Source organism: Eublepharis macularius, chromosome 8 (assembly GCF_028583425.1).
Source record: "Eublepharis macularius isolate TG4126 chromosome 8, MPM_Emac_v1.0, whole genome shotgun sequence".
Taxonomy (NCBI): domain Eukaryota; kingdom Metazoa; phylum Chordata; class Lepidosauria; order Squamata; family Eublepharidae; genus Eublepharis; species Eublepharis macularius.
The window spans coordinates 117,706,047-117,723,692 of record NC_072797.1 but is presented as its reverse complement, the minus strand read 5'-3'; the positions used below and the strand labels follow the sequence as shown (position 1 = coordinate 117,723,692).

General features: G+C 44.2%; 1 protein-coding gene across 1 annotated transcript; it reads left to right on the top strand.

The window, feature by feature from the left end:
* The first annotated feature begins 10,613 nt into the window (after positions 1 to 10,613).
* On the top strand, positions 10,614 to 12,473 carry LINGO2 (leucine rich repeat and Ig domain containing 2). The gene has a single exon (XM_054987269.1). It carries the CDS (start codon positions 10,653 to 10,655, stop codon positions 12,471 to 12,473), a length of 1,821 nt encoding a protein of 606 aa, XP_054843244.1. The 5' UTR covers positions 10,614 to 10,652.
* Positions 12,474 to 17,646: the final 5,173 nt, after the last annotated feature.

The following is a 17,646-nucleotide window of genomic DNA, read 5'->3' as shown; positions in this document are numbered from 1 at the left end:
GATTGTCTTCGAGGGCAGCCCGATGTAGAGTGCATTTCAGTAATCCAACCACAAGGTTACAAAAATATGGATCAACATGGCATGATCGTCTGAGTCTAAAGCCCTTTTCATGCAACCTTTTAAAGCCATTTTGGCTGCCGGTTGCTAGTGGATTTTTGTGCCATTTCAGAGCTGGCTTTTTTGAAAACTCCTTTCTCAAGTGTTCTGTGCACTTCTGTTTCACGGCAGCCTGCTGTTTGAAATGTTTGCAGCACTTCTGCCAGCACTGCCTTTGATTTCCCTGATCATTTCTAGCATGTTCTTTTCCCCTTTGGGCAAGGGGAGATAGCAATTTTTGCTACAGCACTCTAGTGTGCTACAGCAGTGAACACTGGTATCAAATGTATGGTATGATATCACCATATTAGTGCATTGACACTATAGTGCTCAAGTTCAAACTATTTAAAAAAATTGTGCAGCACCACCAGAAAAAGAGACACTGTTTTAAACAGCTACAACAACCAGCAATGTGAGATTTCCCCTGACTCCCCCTGAAAAGTCAGGTTCGCTGCTTAGGAGGACTGCTTGAGACAACTGTCACCTATGGGAGCCAGGTGGCTCAAGTGGGTCGGAGAGCATTTGCTCAGCTTTGGATGGTGCATCGGCTGCATCCATTCCTGGTTCAGTCAGATCTAGCTACAGTGGATCCATGCCTTAGTTACATCTCAACTGGACTATTGCAATGCACTCTACTTAGGACTATCCTTGAAGACAGTTTGGAAGCTGCAGCTAGTACAGAATGTTGCGGCTAGACTCCTGATTAGAGATGGGCATGAACCAAAATACGAACCAAAATTAAGCACGAACCAGGCCAGCTCGTGGTTCGCGAACCAGTGGTTCATCAGATCCCATTTCTGACGAACTGCCACGAACTTTAGGCTGGTTCATTTGATTCGGTTTTTGGTTTGTCACTGCAGACAGCCTGGTGCCAATCAAACAGTTTCCTAGGCAACAGGGGATGGACTTCCTGCAGACCTGCTGACCCAGAAGTGATGGTTTTCTGACCGGGATGTGACATTTTCATGAACCAAATGAACCAGTTCACAAACTGGAGCAGGTTCATGAAAGTTCGCGGTTCATGGTTCATGAAATGTGATGAACCACGAACCACATGGTTTGGTTTTTTTCCGTTTCGTGCCCATCTCTACTCCTGATCAGGAACAGCTATTGGGAACATGTGACCCCCAATATTACAACACCTACGCTGGCTACCGGTCCATTCCTGAGCCCAATTCAAGGCACTGGTTCTATACTTTAAAGCCCTACATGGCTTGGGGCCAGGGTATCTGAAGGACTGTCTTCTCCCATATGTTACTGCCCAGGGGTGAAGATCACAGGGAGAGGCCCTCCTGACTGTCCCATCAGCCGAAGAAGCTTGGTTGATGGGTACACAGGAGAGGGCCTTTTCCATGGCAGTCCATCGATTGTGGAACACTCCTCAGGGAATGTGCTTGGCCCCCACACTCTCTATCTTGCGGCAGCTGAAGGCAGTTTAATTTAGTACAGCTTTTAAATGTATTTTAATTGTGCTTTAACTGTGTTTTAATGGTTTTTTCATAAACAGATTAAATGTTGTTTGAAATGGCCATCTCTTCATCCCTTAAAATGTAAATGTGAATGGAAAGAAGTGGAAGGCTTTTTAATATATTTAAATGAAATTACTAGTGGGCAAAACAGTTCACCTGAGGACTCTTCCCCCTCCTCCACACTCACTGGCACTCTGGAGGGAGACGGGGACAATGGTCACTGCACAGGGACCATCCCTAGCCAAATATTAGATATTCGTCTAGGGTGCAGCATTGCAGGAATGGCCAGAACCTCCAACACCTCAATGATTAGTCTAGGGACTGTCTTGCCTACTCAGCCTGCTGGCAGGAGCAAAGGCAAGCAAAGGACTGATAGGGCCAAGCCTGGCTTAACAAGAACCAGTGCCATGGCCGTCAGCATCAGTGGCTGCCCCCAGCTGCAGCTGTGACAAGTGGGGCAATGCCCGCCAGCCAAAAGAAGGGCTACCAGAGATGAGGGAACCTGGGAGTGGCTGTTGCCTATGAGCAACAGCCAAAGAGCCTCCTGCTGCCTTGGGAAGTCAAGGGAGGGCTTGGGAAAGGTCTTGGAGTGGCTCTTCTCACTCAAAAGAAGGGGGAGGAGGAAGAGCTCAGGGTTGGCCCACCCACAGGGAATGTCTAAAAGGGGAAGTCAAAGGTAGCCTGGGAGGAAGGCCAGAGTGCTCCTAAGACTCACTTGGGAGGTCTGGCTAAGGGAGTAAAAGAGAGACAAAGATGTGATCGCAACCCCCCTCTTCCACCCTATTCTGAGTCTTTCTTATTGACTGGACACTGGCCGGGGCATCTCCAGAGGGGGCTGCAGCTCCAGACCCCATCCCCACAAAGGAGGTGATTGGAGGTGCTGTTGGCCTCTCAGCCAACCTTCTTTTCCAATAGTGAGGCTGCATTCATGAGCACCCTATGTTCTTGACCTGCTCTGCAAAAGCAAACTGCATTCCCTCCAAAATCCTATGTTCCATTTCCTTCTGTTTCCCCACACTGATTTGTAATGATAAAAATAGCAGAAACCCATAAAGAAAACATGTACACAGGTCTTTAATAGGTCTCAGCAATCTGTTTTCCTCAGTGACCAGGAATGTTTGCTGGATATAACATTCATACTGAGATAAATCAATCTAATTCTTTCATACTGCTTTTTTAAATGACATTTCTTACGGTATTGATCTATGAAAAAGAGACAAAACTGCTGAAAGAAACAGAGCTTGGGGAAGGGGTAATAGTGATCAACTCAAGTGCTCTGGCAGGGATAGGTGTACTGCCTAAAAGCTGCCTTTGCTCAGCAGGCTGGCTGTGTCATCCAATGCAGAGTCACTCCAATTTAAGCCCATTGTTTTCAATGGATTGAAACTGGAATAACGCCACATAGGTTAGTTCTGTGGGGCACCCTCTTCTTCCATGGAGGATCCCCTTTGAGGGGTTAAACTACAGGAGGGAAGGAACCAGCTGGACATTAGGAAAAACTTCACATTAAAGAGTAGTCCAGCAGTGGAATTGGCTGCCTAGGGATGTGGTGGGTCCCCCCTCATTGGCAGTCTTCAAGGAGCAGCTGAATAAATATTTGTTGGGGATGCTTTAGGCTGTTCCTGCATTGGGAAGAGTGTTGGACTAGATAGTCTGCAAACACTGGAAGAACTTCCAGACACAGCAGTTTTTCCGTGGAACAGGATTCCTTGGGATGTGGCATGCTCTCCTTTCCTTGGAGGTTTTTCAACAGAGGCTAGATGGCCATCTGCCTGCAAAGCAGTGCTGATTCTATAATTCAGTATGAACTTAGGCAAACTGTGAGAGGGAAGGCATGAAGGGATGAGCCAGTGCTCAGCTCTCGTGGCCCTTTCTTACATGCCCAGGGTAATGCTGATCACTCCTTTGTGGTCAGGAATGAACTTTCTTCTAGGCCAGACTGACCAGGGATCCTTTTTGCCTTCCTATGGTCATTGAGCAAGGGTCACTGAGGGAGTGCGGAGGCAGCTGTGAATATCCTGCATTGTCCAGGGGGTTGGACTCGATGATCTTTATGGATCCCTTCTAGATCTATGTCTCTATATGGGGAAGAAGCATTCAAATATTCAATTTGTACTTATAGTCTGAGGTGTTACAATCCACAGTCCTGCAATATGCACATCGGTGCTGACTGTATACAGCAGTCCTGCTACACTTCAGTGGCATCAATGGATGCATATAGTTGTCAGTCATATACTGCGCCAGTTGCATTGGCTGCCGGTGGAGTACTTGATCAGATTCAAAGTTTTGGTATTAACCTATAAAGCCCTATGGGACCAGCATATTAGTTTTGGTATTAACCTATAAAGCCAGCTGGGACCAGCATATCTGCAGGACCACCTCTCCCCATATGTGTCCCAGAGGATGCTCCAATCAGGAGAGAAACTATTCATGGTCCCTGACCCCCAGAGAGGCCTGCCTGATCTCAACCAGAGCCAGAGTTTTTTCAGCCCTGGCTCCAGCCTGGTGAAACTCTCTGTCCATTGAGACCAGGGCCCGGCAGGACTTGTTATCATTTCACCAGGCCTGCAGGACAGAGATGTTCCACCAGGCATATGGTTGAGGCTGGGCTTGGCCTCCGCCGACCGATAAGAGGAAAAGTGAAAGACCTGAACCCTCCCTATTAGGGCTGTCTACCATCTGGCTTTTAATTAGCGTATATCGACTGCTGCCATCTAGTTATTATACTGTTTGTACGTTGTGCTGTTGAACGTTTTAAAATGTTTTTACTGTTTTATAGTGTATAAATTATATGATGTGTTTTAATTTGTTGTAATCCGCCCTGAGCCCACTTGTGGGGAGGGAGGAATAAAAATTTTAAGTAAGTAAAATAAATAAATAAATAAGAGTAATCAGGTGACAAACTAAGCATCTCCATTCTTCTCCTCAACATTCTTTCTCAGGAATTCACCTGCACCAGTGAGTCTTAACAGAGCCATATGTCCCTCCAGGGTACAATCTACAAATCAGGAGGAGCAGGATGAGGGGCATTTAACACTTTAATCGGCTTCCAGTGCAACATGTTGCTTCTGTGTTACACCAGGAATCATGCAGAGTTACACATTCCCAATGCAACGTGGAAGCATTCCAGAACACGCTGGAGTGTGCTCCAGAGTTACCACCCCTGTTCCCATGCCTCTCCGCTCCCTCCCCACTAGCCAAGGGAGAAGTGGCAGGAGGAAGAGGCTGGGAGCAGGGTATCCCTGCTCCCGTAACCCTACAAAGCTGCCAAAATTCTAAGTTCTCTTGAATTGGGATTTACTGCCTGTTCTTTGGATTGGATTCTGTATAAACCTGCATTATATGTTCATGTGCCTCCAGTATCTTGGATGATAATTTAAGCCACAGCTTTAGGGAATCCCAAAGGGTCGGATTTGACACACCATGTTACAGCTTTAATGAAGAAAGTACTGTTAGCCTTGTTGGAATAAGAAATGTGAGCATCAGCCCCCAGGCTGTGGCCAAACCCCTGACTTATAGTCCAAATGGAGATTAAATACTGCTGGGTATTTTTGTACGAGTTTTACATTTCAAAGAATCCAAGAACAAATGCCAAGAGAGGTCTCAGGTGTTTCTGGAGAGATCAAACAGAGCTGTTAACTAATCATTAAAAAAGCAGCTTTGTTCTTTCTTCATCAGGTGCGTTGACCTCTGTGTTAGGTCCTGTGTTCAAACAACATAAAACAGAATGGAAATATAATTCTTATCAGTGCGTGAGAAACCATAGGTGGGACCAGAGGGTAGTGACTAGAAGCAAAAAGGCATAGTTTATCTGGAGTAGATTATCTGGAAAGGTATCTTTCTTAATTAAGGATGGGAGCCAGTACTGTTTTGCAAATATGCCAATGCGAATTTAACTCAAGCAGCTCAGATTAGAAAGACCATTTTCTACCTTTAAAATCAAAAGATTACGTTAGGTGCTTACCTGCAATGTCCTTTTTAACACATGACTTCTATGAAACAGAAACAGTAGGCTGAAGAAAAGGATTTTTAGTTAGCCTTAAAGGAAACTGTAAAATAAAATCCGGATCTTGCCTGATCATCATGACAAGAGGTTGATTTTTTCATCTAGCCAGGACAGAGAAGACGAGGGAGAAAGGAGCGTGTGATGCATTTGCCAGCCCAGAGGGGCATGATAATGGAAGGGGAACCCTGTGTGGTTTCCACACACATCGAATAATGCACTTTCAATGCACTTAAGCAATCCTTTAGAAGTGGATTTTTGTGTTTCACACATGAAAAACCAGTTCCAAATGATCATTAAAGAGCATTGAAAGTGCATTATCCAATGTGTGTGGAAGCAGCCAATGTTGCCAGGCTCCAGCCTTGACCAGCAGCTTCCGAATCATGGCAGAGGAAGGAAGGGAAGAAAATAGGTGCAGCACTGGCTGCACAAGACTCTAAAGAACTGCCACTGCTGTACGCCCAATCAATAGTTCCCCTAAGAAGAACTGTATTGTGAAAAGGGTGGACCCAGACAACTGTTATCCAATCAGCCTGCCTCCCTACCTCACAACTTCTCCACCAATCAGTGCTGAAAGGTGCTTCACAGTTGTTTTCAGTAGCAGATAAGTAGCAAAGCTCACGTGCCTTATATTCAAAGTCCCGTTTTATTCAATGAAACTTACTACCACGCTTCCTCCTAAGGATTGCTGTGTAAGGTCCACTGTCCGAACCTTAAAAAATACGCTGCGCATTTGCACTATTCTTTTAATTTTTGCTGCAGTTTCTGAAAAGGGTGAGTTTGGTGCCCTAGGCACACTGAGGGAGCAGAACAAGAGAGCATATGGGAGATGTCCCTCTAATTTTATTCCTGAGCAATGGAATTCCATTGTTCTACTGTTCCAATTCTACTGTTCTCGCACAAAATTGTGCCAGAAAGACGCTGCCGTTCCAGGAGCTCAGCGCGATGTTCCATAGCCAGTAAGCCTCAGTTAGAAGACATTTCTAACAGCCTCAGTTAGAAGACAGCCTCAGTTAGAAGACATTTACAAAGCACAAGATTCAACTGAAATGTTATAAAGTTTTAATCCCAATGTTTTTTCTGATTCTGCCTTAAACAAGCATTTGATTTGAATCCACACCTTCGTTGGACAAATGTTGCTAACCCTGGAGTAAATTGCTGCAGCCACATGATGTTTTCTATGTAGACAATACTGTCCACTTGCAAATGGCCGTTTCCACACGGTTTACCTTTTGCCAGGATGCAGCGTGTTCTCATGCGGAATCGCATGATAACAGCGTCTTCCAGGTGTGATTTGACGTGCGAAGATGCTGTATCCCGACAAAAGGTAAGCCATGTGGAAACAGCCAATGACCATCGTAGCATTATGATCATACAATCAATCATATGCCAAAGATGTGTGGATGTGGCCTTATCATTGGACTGTGCAAGCATATTCCTTTGTCAATCTGCTTTAAATAGACAGTATTACTGTTACAAACCATGGCAAGCATTTCTTACCTCTTTGTAATTTGCACCAGCTTCAGTAAAGAAAAAAACTTTTATTATCTATTTTACACGACTTAGGAGGGCTGCTTTTGTTGTTATGTTGAGGCTTACAGACTTCTGCAACTAAAATGAGAGCTCCAGGGATGGTGTTCTTCCTCTGAACCTGTTTACTTTCAGCTTCGTACATTAGATGGTTAAGACAGGAAACGAATTCCCTGCACGGCAGAAATATCACTACGAAAGCTCTACCTCCCAGGCTGCATTGAGAAAGTAATGATCACAGCGGCTGAAAGCTCCTTTGATCAGAATTCACTGGGAAAGCCCAAATCACAGGGCCTGATATATTTTCAGCTGTAACTTAATTCCTAATGAAGTGAAGTTTAGCTTGGTGAGGGTTTTTAAAAATGTTTTTTGGAACAGCTGGACATAACTAGCAATTCTTTTATTCACAAAGCTTCGACTAAAGAAGAGAAAGGGGCCTAAATTAGTCTCAGCGAGTTGTTCTTCCAAGACGGTGTTGAACTCTCAAGGTCATATAGTGAAGAGAAGGCTTCATCTGAGTTCCCAGGCTAGATCAGAGTGCCACTATATGTTACCATTTTACTCAGAGAAAAGCCCAGGAGTGGAATAGAAAGCTCTCTGCAGGTTAAAGCCAAAGCGTGTTCAGAGACTTGTGCAAGGCAGTTTACGCCACTTTACCACAAAGTATATCTAGCTCATAGCTAGTATTGGACATTGGTTGCGTTTCACAAGAACTCAAAGAGCCAGTACTGCATGTTTGAGCACATCAAACCCACTATTTTGAAAGAGAACACTAATTAAAAAATCAATGCACACATTAAGCATTTTCTGAGGTTTTGGTATACTACAAGAAACAAAAGGTGCTTTGAAGATAGTCTTTTATTTATTTAGAAAATCTATATGAGGGAAAGGAGCTGTCCCACTCAACAGAGTGTTGTATATTTGGATATGTAGAATTTCTAAATTTTCATCTAAGATTTACGTTGTGCCTATGTCTTATCCATTTAAGGTATGTCTAAACATTGGACCTTATAATCATAGGCTTGAACTATGAGTTCATTAACACTGGGAGGAAAAATGAGAATTGCCCTATGCAAATATTATATCCATAGTCTTGCCAGCCGGTGGGTCAGGAGTAGAGATGGGCACAAACCGCATTACGAACATCAAAAACCCATGAAAATGGCAATCATGTGATCATGACCTGGCGGATCGTGATCGGCCATGGCCAATGATCCAGTGGTCAGGAGAGGCCTGGTTCGGGGCGTTTGGGTGCAATTCGGGAAGCCAGACACTCAGGCGCCAGCAATCTATTCCCCTGGCAATGGAGCCAGGGGAATGCCTGAGCTCTGTCTGCCCTCCTTCTGTCGCCCTGGAAACCCGAATGGAAGCCCAGCTTACCTTGATCGGCAGGTCTTCCTTTCAACCATGGAGCTGCAAAGCGGTTACAAGTTGGAAGAAGACACCCAGGGGAGGGAGGGGGAAGGGGGTGTCCTGTAGCCACGGGCACTCCAATCTCATCCCTGCAAACCCTGATAGGCAGCTCTGATGGCCAAACACAGACCTCCTGTGTTGCTGAATGGGACCCATGCTTATAAATAGCTGTGGTCTCCCAGGCTGGGTTTCACTTTCTGTAAGCAGTTGAGTGGGACAGAGCTCTTGCTTGCCACTTGCTAGCCTTTGGGGAGAGAGACTGAGAGTACAATTGAGCTTGGCATCAGCCACCGTTCCTGTATCGCTGGGAACATCGGCGTGCCCCGCTTTGCCCTCCGTGAACCACGATCCGGTTCGGTTCAGGAATGGGAGATGTTCATTGCTGTTCAGGAATTCGGGATCGTGGTCCGCACCGAACCACGATCCGCTGGTTTGATAAATTTTTTTTGGTTCGTGCCCATGTCTAGTCAGGAGGTGCACCATGAATGTCCATGAGTAGGTCAGGCACAATCTTTTTCCTGTCTTCTGAACAAGCCTGTTTTCTGTAATAAAAGTAAATCATCAAAAGGAATGGATTGCTCCTAAATTGAGAAATATACCCAGATCTTCCATTTTCTGGGTTTCTCTCCGAGGCAAGGAGAATTGCAAAAGTGCGCAGCAGCAAATGGCTTGTTTATTGAGGCCTCCAAGTCACAAAGCAGAGGTTCAGTTGCCTCTGAGGAACATTGTTTTGACATTGCAAGAGACTAACAGAGGTGGCTTGCCATTGTCTTCCTCTGAATCACAACCTTGGTCTTCTTTGGAAGTCTCCATCCAAATACTAATTGAGGCTGACTGTGCTTAGCTTCTGAAATATGACAAGATCAGGTTTTCCTGGGATATCCAGGTCAGGGCCCCATCAGTAATATGGGGCTAATCAGGGCTTTTTTTATGGGAAAAGAGGTGGTGGAACTCAGTGGTGGAACTCAAGACCGCACAATGACGTCACTTTGGGTCAGCTAGAACAAGGGGGGAGTTTTTTAAAGTTTAAATTGCCCTCGGCAAAAATGGTAACATGGCCGGTAGCCCCACACCTGATCTAAACTCCCCTCTGTCTGGAGATCAGGGGCAGGGCCACTGGCCATGTGACCATTTTTAAGAGGTGCCAGAACTCCGTTCTACCTCGTTCCCACTGAAAAAAAGCCCTGGGGCTAATAATAATAATAATAATCCACTCTACAGGACAGCCGTAAGGATTACACATGGTATGTCCATGAAATGGTTTGACCACTCAAAATCCATTATTATGCCAAATATTATTATTTAGAATTCTAATAACTCAGTTCTGAAAGCATTATGTATGATCACTGCTAAACCTCTGGCCAGTATGGCCAATATATCTACTTTAAAAATGCAACTATATGAAAGGGAAGGGCTACATTCTTTATAGTGTATATTTTAAAAAACAGCAATAAACTTTAAATAAAAAGTGAAGCAATATTAGGCAAATAGATGTAGAAGTATACCCCCTAAATTGTTTTTTTTTAAAAAAGTCTACTGGGGTGGGCAGGAAATGGGTTCCAGAGAACGGTGAGCAGCATTGAGTCATTAAATGAGACTTTGTTTTTCATCTTGTGTTCCCTCAATAACTTCTCCTTCCAGTTCTATGTTTAACTGCCTGGTCTGTGTTTTTAATATATGTATTTTAATTTGGTTTTAAATTGATTACTGTTTTATCATGTTTGCCCTTTCATTGTTAGCTGCCTGGGTGGCCCTGATTGAGTAGAAAGGCAAAATATAAATCCTGTAAATAAATACATAAAATATATTACATGAGGCTTCTCTGCCTTGCTGTTCTCGATGAAGTCCACTGCCCCTATCTCTGCTGCTTTTGAGACCTGGGAATTTGGGGAACGGCTCAGATTGTACCACTTCAGATGGAGGGGGACTGCAAAAATGGTGGACCTCCTTTTACACAAGTGAGAATACTTGACATTTAGTGTAAGCATGGGTTTGGTTCTGACATGACGTTTATAGGTTGCTGTTGTTTTGGCTGGAAATGAACGGGGCTTGTATTTGAGCTTCTTAACCTAATTAACTCTCCTTTTTTCCCTCCCTCTCGGCAGGCCTGTGACGGGAGACTAGACAACATCAGTGGAGTCATGCTTCACACAGCCATATCATGCTGGCAGCCATTTCTAGGTCTGGCTGTGCTGCTCCTTTTCATGGGCTCCACCATAGGCTGCCCAGCCCGCTGTGAGTGTTCAGCACAGAACAAGTCTGTCAGCTGTCACCGGAGGCGCCTGATTGCCATCCCAGAGGGAATCCCCATTGAGACGAAAATCCTGGATCTGAGCAAGAACAAGCTGAAAAACGTCAGCCCGGAAGAATTCACATCTTACCCACTTCTTGAGGAGATCGATCTCAGTGACAACGTCATTGCCAATGTAGAACCGGGGGCTTTTAACAATTTGTTTAACTTGCGCTCCTTGAGGCTCAAAGGGAACCGTCTGAAGCTGGTTCCTTTAGGGGTATTCACGGGGCTGTCAAACTTAACAAAGCTAGATATTAGTGAAAACAAGATAGTCATTCTGCTGGACTACATGTTCCAGGATCTACACAACCTGAAGTCCCTTGAAGTAGGGGATAATGATCTGGTTTATATATCCCACAGGGCATTTAGTGGACTGCTTAGCCTGGAGCAGCTCACTTTAGAAAAATGCAACCTAACAGCTGTACCAACAGAAGCCCTCTCCCACCTTCACAACCTCATCAGCCTGCATCTGAGACATCTCAGTATTAACCTTTTACCTGCGTATGCCTTTAAGAGATTGTTCCGCCTGAAGAACCTAGAAATTGACTATTGGCCTATGCTGGACATGATGCCAGCCAACAGTTTGTATGGCCTGAACCTCACTTTCCTCTCCATCACCAACACCAACTTGTCCGCAATACCTTATTCCGCTCTGAAGCAACTGGTTTACCTAACACATCTGAACCTCTCCTACAATCCCATCAGCACCATTGAGTCAGGCATGCTTGCGGAACTGGTGCGCCTGCAGGAGCTTCACATAGTTGGGGCCCAGTTGCGTACCATTGAACCCCATGCTTTCCAAGGGCTCCGGTTCCTGCGTGTGCTTAACGTTTCCCAAAACCTGTTAGAAACCATAGAAGAGAACGTGTTCCATTCCACCAAAGCCCTTGAAATCCTCTCCATTAACAACAACCCTCTGGCTTGTGACTGCCGTCTCCTTTGGATATTACAAAGGCAGCCCATTCTGCAGTTTGGAAGCCAGCAGCCAATGTGCGCTGGCCCTGATAGTGTCAAAGAGAGGTTGTTTAAGGACTTCCACAGCACTGCCCTTTCTTTCTACTTCACTTGCAAGAAACCCAGGATCCATGACAAGAAGCTGCAATACTTGGTGGTGGATGAAGGGCAGACAGTTCAGCTCATGTGCAGTGCAGATGGCGATCCTCAGCCAACCATCTCCTGGGTGACTCCACGACGGAGACTGGTCACCATGAAATCCAATGGAAGAGCTACAGTGCTGGGAGATGGCACACTGGAAATCCGATTTGCCCAAGATCAAGACAGCGGGACCTATGTTTGCATTGCAAGCAATGCTGCAGGGAATGACACCTATGCAGCCACCCTTACTGTCAAAGGGTTTGCCTCGGATCGGTTCCTTTATGCTAACAGGACTCCCATGTACATGACAGACTCCAATGACACCAGTTCCAATGGAACCAATGTGAATACATTTTCCCTTGACCTCAAGACAATACTGGTGTCAACAGCCATGGGCTGTTTCACATTCCTTGGGGTGGTTTTATTTTGTTTCTTACTTCTTTTTGTGTGGAGCCGAGGGAAGGGCAAGCATAAAACCAACATTGACCTTGAGTATGTCCCCCGTAAAAACAATGGAGCCGTGGTGGAAGGGGAGGTTCCTGGACCACGCAGGTTTAATATGAAAATGATTTGATGGTTATGCTGCTAGCATTATTATTATTTTCTCTCTCTTCTGTGGCATTCTAACCAATTCAATGAGCCTGGCATGTAGGAATTGCCAGGTTAAAAGCAGCTTCACGTGGCTGCTGAGGTGTCAAATGGTACATGGAAACCAGGAAGACTATCTGAGGTTGTACAGCAAAGCCTCTTCTTTCGGGGCGGAGTGTGTGTTCGGGCTTTTTGCAGAGTTGGTATACAGTACTAATTGTTTGCATTGCAAATTTTTTGGCATTCTGGGGATCTCAGTAACGAATTGTCGGCTCATGTTCACGGACAATTGTTCAAAACATTTTCTACCACTTCAAAAAAGGAAAAAAAGAAACCCTACAGTGTAGGATTTACATATTTAAAGAAAAAAAAAGAGGCACATTTGTCTACTCCATACTCTGCAGTGAAATTTGTATCTATAGATCTCATTTGCTAAATCCTTACATCATGCATACCTTCTAGTTGGTTCAACACAACAAAGATTAATGTATTATTGTATTTTTTTTAATATACATATTTACTGTGTACATTTTAAAGCAATACAGATGAGAGGTTTTGTTCCTTCCACAGCAACTGGCCCAAGTGTGATGTCACTCTTCCCATAATTACAGCCAAACTCCCAGATGAGACCTCTGTAGTCACCAATGAAAGATGCTATCTAGTCAAAGACCAGAGAGGAACCAACCATTGAGGCAAGCAACCATTACAGTGTCTTGTTGCTCTTCTCTTCATGTGTAAAGAAAAGGCATGTGCCTCATTTTGATATAGAATGGAGTATTTTTTTAAAATATCTGTGATATCACGCTGGACCAGTTTACTGTAAAAGAGTTCTAGGTCCAATTTCCTAGTCTTTGTTGGCGTAAAAGTTGGCAAACTACAAGTTGATTTTAGAGCTTTATTCTGCTCCCCCACCCAGTCTTCTGTTTTAGTTTTGTTAATGTAGAATGGGAGGTAGTACCAAGGTATTTCATACCATAATTCTAAGGAGGTTCTGTCAGCATTGTATTTGAGATAAAATGAAAAATATACAAAAGCTCAGCTGACAGGCACAAACTGTTCCATGGTGCCAATAAACCAGAGTTAGCCATGCATTATAAGAGGAGATGCCATTCAAGAAATGTTCCACAAACTATAGCTTTCAGGAGGCCAAAGAATTGCCAAATGTTGCTTTCTCCCCCCCTCCACATAAAGGATTCCTGGGGGCATAACCTTATGGAAAACAGCCTAGAGGGCACCATTTTAGATTTTGGTAAAGAAAGAAGCAAAAGGAGATTAGTAGGGCATGATTTACCAAAGTGCAAAAGCCTACCCTGGATTTATTCCAGATGAAACTTTTTTTAAAAAATGTGCATTTTAAGAGCATTTGTTGTGAATTCAAAAAAGATACCTCATGATAACTATAGCAATTGTACAACACAGGCCAAGCAGGCACCTTTTCTAAGCGAAGGAAATTGTGCCTTTGGCAAGCATACTTACTACGTTACCCATTTTAAAAGAATAGTCTTTCAGTATATAAATGCTCCAGGGGAATATTCACATGTGGTCTGAAGTGTGGAGCGTGAGAACTGGCTGGCCTCCCTGAGCGGCATCTCCTTAGTGAAGAAATGTTCTGTGGGAACTGGTGGTACATAAATGCACTGTGCAGATGGGTATGTGAACATGGTACTGCTGCCAACTTGGAAGTCCCTAAGAAGCAGGGATACCACAAGTTCACGGTCCATTCTCTGCCCTGTCACATGAGGTAGATCAAGGGTCTGCAACCTGTTACAGTTAAAGAGCCAAATTACATCAAAATTCAAAGCAAAAGATGGACAAAGAGCTGTCATACAGGAGCTTATTTCCATCAGTGAAGCTATAGAACGAAACATTACTGATAATCAGGGTTTTTTTTCAGCAGGAACTTGGTGGAACGGAGTTCCGGAACCTCTTGAAAATGGTCACATGGCTGGTGGCCCCGCCCCCTGATCTCCAGACAGAGGGGAGTTTAGTTCAGCGGCGCAGAGGGCAATCTAAACTCCCCTCTGTCTGGAGATCAGGGGGCGGGGCCACCAGCCATGTGACCATTTTCTCCAAGGGCAACCCACTGAGTTCCACCACCTCTTTTCCCAGAAAAAAAGCCCTGCTGATAATTAACATGTCAATTAATCATAAAAGTTTCTGCAGCCCAAATATATCTTTTACAAGGCAGTGGCACACACAGAGAGCAATCCTAAGCAAGTCTCATTTTGTTCAGTGGGGCTTACTCCCAGGAAAGCGTTCTTAGGATTGCAGCCATAAGATCTCACAACAATATACACAGGCACACCCTGTGTAATTGTTTTAGTGCACTGGCATAAATTTGCACATGGTTACATGTGGAACTGTTCATCTCTATCATTCCCCTTTCAAAGAAGCCCTTTAGTCCCATAAAATCTTTTCTTGCCATTCCTTTCACATACTGGTTACTCTAGCATCCCACCTAGCCCTCAAATATACCTTAATTCAAAGATGTGATTTTCTGGGTTCAAGAGCCATATTTTATTCCATGCTAAGCCACATTTAATTCCAGAGCCCTTGGCTGCAGACCCCTGAGACAAATCATGTTAGACACCAGGGCAAAAAACGTATTATGTGAACTAGCTCTTCAAAACACAAAAGCTAAATCCATGAAAGTCTGTCACCTGCTTGTTTTAGAATTCCATGATTGTTTCAAATGTTGTTGTTGCAGTTTGAGTAATTATAATATCACCTTGCCTTTCCCCCTGCGCAACAGAGAATACAGTGGGGTAAGGGCAGCACTAGAGATTGGATAATAGGTCTGTGTCAAAATGGCTTGTGTTGATTTCTTTTGTTATGTGTTCTTCCTCTAAAGATCATGGGAAAAGGGCTTGAAACTGGAAATGCATAAGCAATGTGGCGAAATGTTGGTATGTCAAAAAAGAAGGGTTGTGGAGAATCAGTGTGTTCTGATTGTTGAGATTTAGCATCACAACCATTTCACTGATGCAACCTGTACATTCATTCCTTCAGATCTTTTGCTAATAACCATGAAACAATTTTTTAAACAGTCTTGAAGAACCACGAAGAAGAATCAATGAGTGAGCACTTCCTTTTCTTTAGAAGAAAGGTTTTTTACATGTACGTACCCGTTGTAGATGTTTTTTTTCAAAGCCATGGTTGAGATTAGACCCTTCGATCAAGGATGTGTATCCACATTTTGTATCTGATCTTTCAGTGAATATTAGAACCATAAAAGTCATATTGCTTCTGGTTGAGATTTCAAGACAGTTGTAAGGGATTTAAATGCACTTTCCACTCAATTCCATAGATATTATTTTCTAAATCAATAGGAATTAGAATGCAATAAAGCCAAAATATGGGTTTTGTTAAAATACTGTGTCATTCACAGCCTTCTCTCCCCCCCCCCCACAAATCAATGCAAAGACATTGTAGATGAACGTTCCATCAATTTCAATAAAAGCCAGATTTGAGAGGTCATGATAGATATACACATGCCTCTGATGGGTATATATAATCCTAAATTTAATGTGGTGGTACTTGCATAGCTGAGAGAGGCCATGGCTCAGTGGTATCTACTTGACATGCAAAACTCACAGGTTAAACCCTCAGCACCTTCAGCTAAAAGCATCAGGTGGTAGAAGGTTGAAAGTCCTCCACCTGAGACCCTGGTAAGCTGCTGCCAGTCATAGTAGGCCGACTTTGAATGGCCCATAGTCTGGTTCAGTATAAAACAGTTTCATGTCTGTGTGTTGTTTCATGTTGTGTGAGTGCATCCAGAACCTATTCAGAATAGGGCAGCTTATGTCCTTGCTGGTTCCTACGTTATGAGCATTGTGGTTGCTGTTCCTTAGTATTGCCACCCCACAGAATCGCAGAAGAAAAGAAGAACCAAGTGCAAGGTGGAAAAGTTTATTCAAGTTTTGTACATCCACAAAACTTGAATAATTTTTTTGCATCTGGTTCTTCTTTTCTTCTGCATACTAGCACAGCCATCATTTCTCCACCCCCTAGAATGTCATATGGGAAGAACTTCAAGAAGGGCAACTTTAATATGGGAAGTAATCACGTTATGGGCCCTTCCCCGAATGATCGTGCTGTTCTTACATGACAAGAGCCCCATAGAACACGAGCATGAAGATATATCAACTAGAGATGGGCACGAACAGAAAAAAAAAACCCGAACATGATGTTTCTTGTTCGTTGCCATCCACAAACAGGGAACATGGCCCTGTTCACGAACATGTTTCTGGTTGGCTGTTCATGGGGGCCAGCAGGCTCTCCTCCAGCCATCATCCAAGTCAAGGTCCCTACTACACCACTCCCAGAAACCTGACCTGAGCAGGCACCAGGAAAGGTACCAATAATAAATAATACCTTGGCCCCAGAGCCTGGCAGCAACCCTGGAACTTGAAGGGGTACATCCCTATCCCACCACACACAAAGAAAATTCAAGCTCCAATGCACTCTCTCTATCAAAATGCCAACAGCAACTCTCTCCCTCTCCACTGTCTGCAAACTAAGCCAGAGCTGGGAGCCCCCTCCCCCCTGCTCTTTGCTCCCTTGTAACAAATTTGTAGCTCCACACTTGAAAGGAAGACCTGCCTATCAAGCTAAATTGGGCTTAGAGTGGGGTTTCCAGGGCAACAGCAGGAGTTCAGACAGAGTTCAGACAATCCCTGCCTAAGTTGCCAAGGGAATTGATTGCAGGTGGCAGACTGTCTGGCTTGACGAACAGCAACGAACGAGGCTTGCAACGACCATCTGTTCATTTAGAATGGGGCCTCATGAACAGCTTGTTCACGAACAGCAGATTGGGCTGTTCGTGGCTTTTTTTTGTTCGTATTGCTGTTTGTGCCCATCTCTAATATCAACCATGCTGCTCCTTTTATCAAAGAAGCAGTCATTATTAAAGAACCAGTCATTAGGCCTAATTTAAGCTTACATGACAGTAACTTGGGATCTGCTTTCCTGTAGCTTCTTCTCAAACTGTGCTGGGTCTGTTTGGATATTGGAGATTCTCACAAATGAGGCTAATAGAATGATTCTTTGCTGAATCCGGACCATCTTCAGATAATAAGCCATAGGGAAACAACTCTCATACTGCTACTGAACTGTACTTAGTGTTACATATTTGAAAAATCAGAAGGGGAAACAGGATG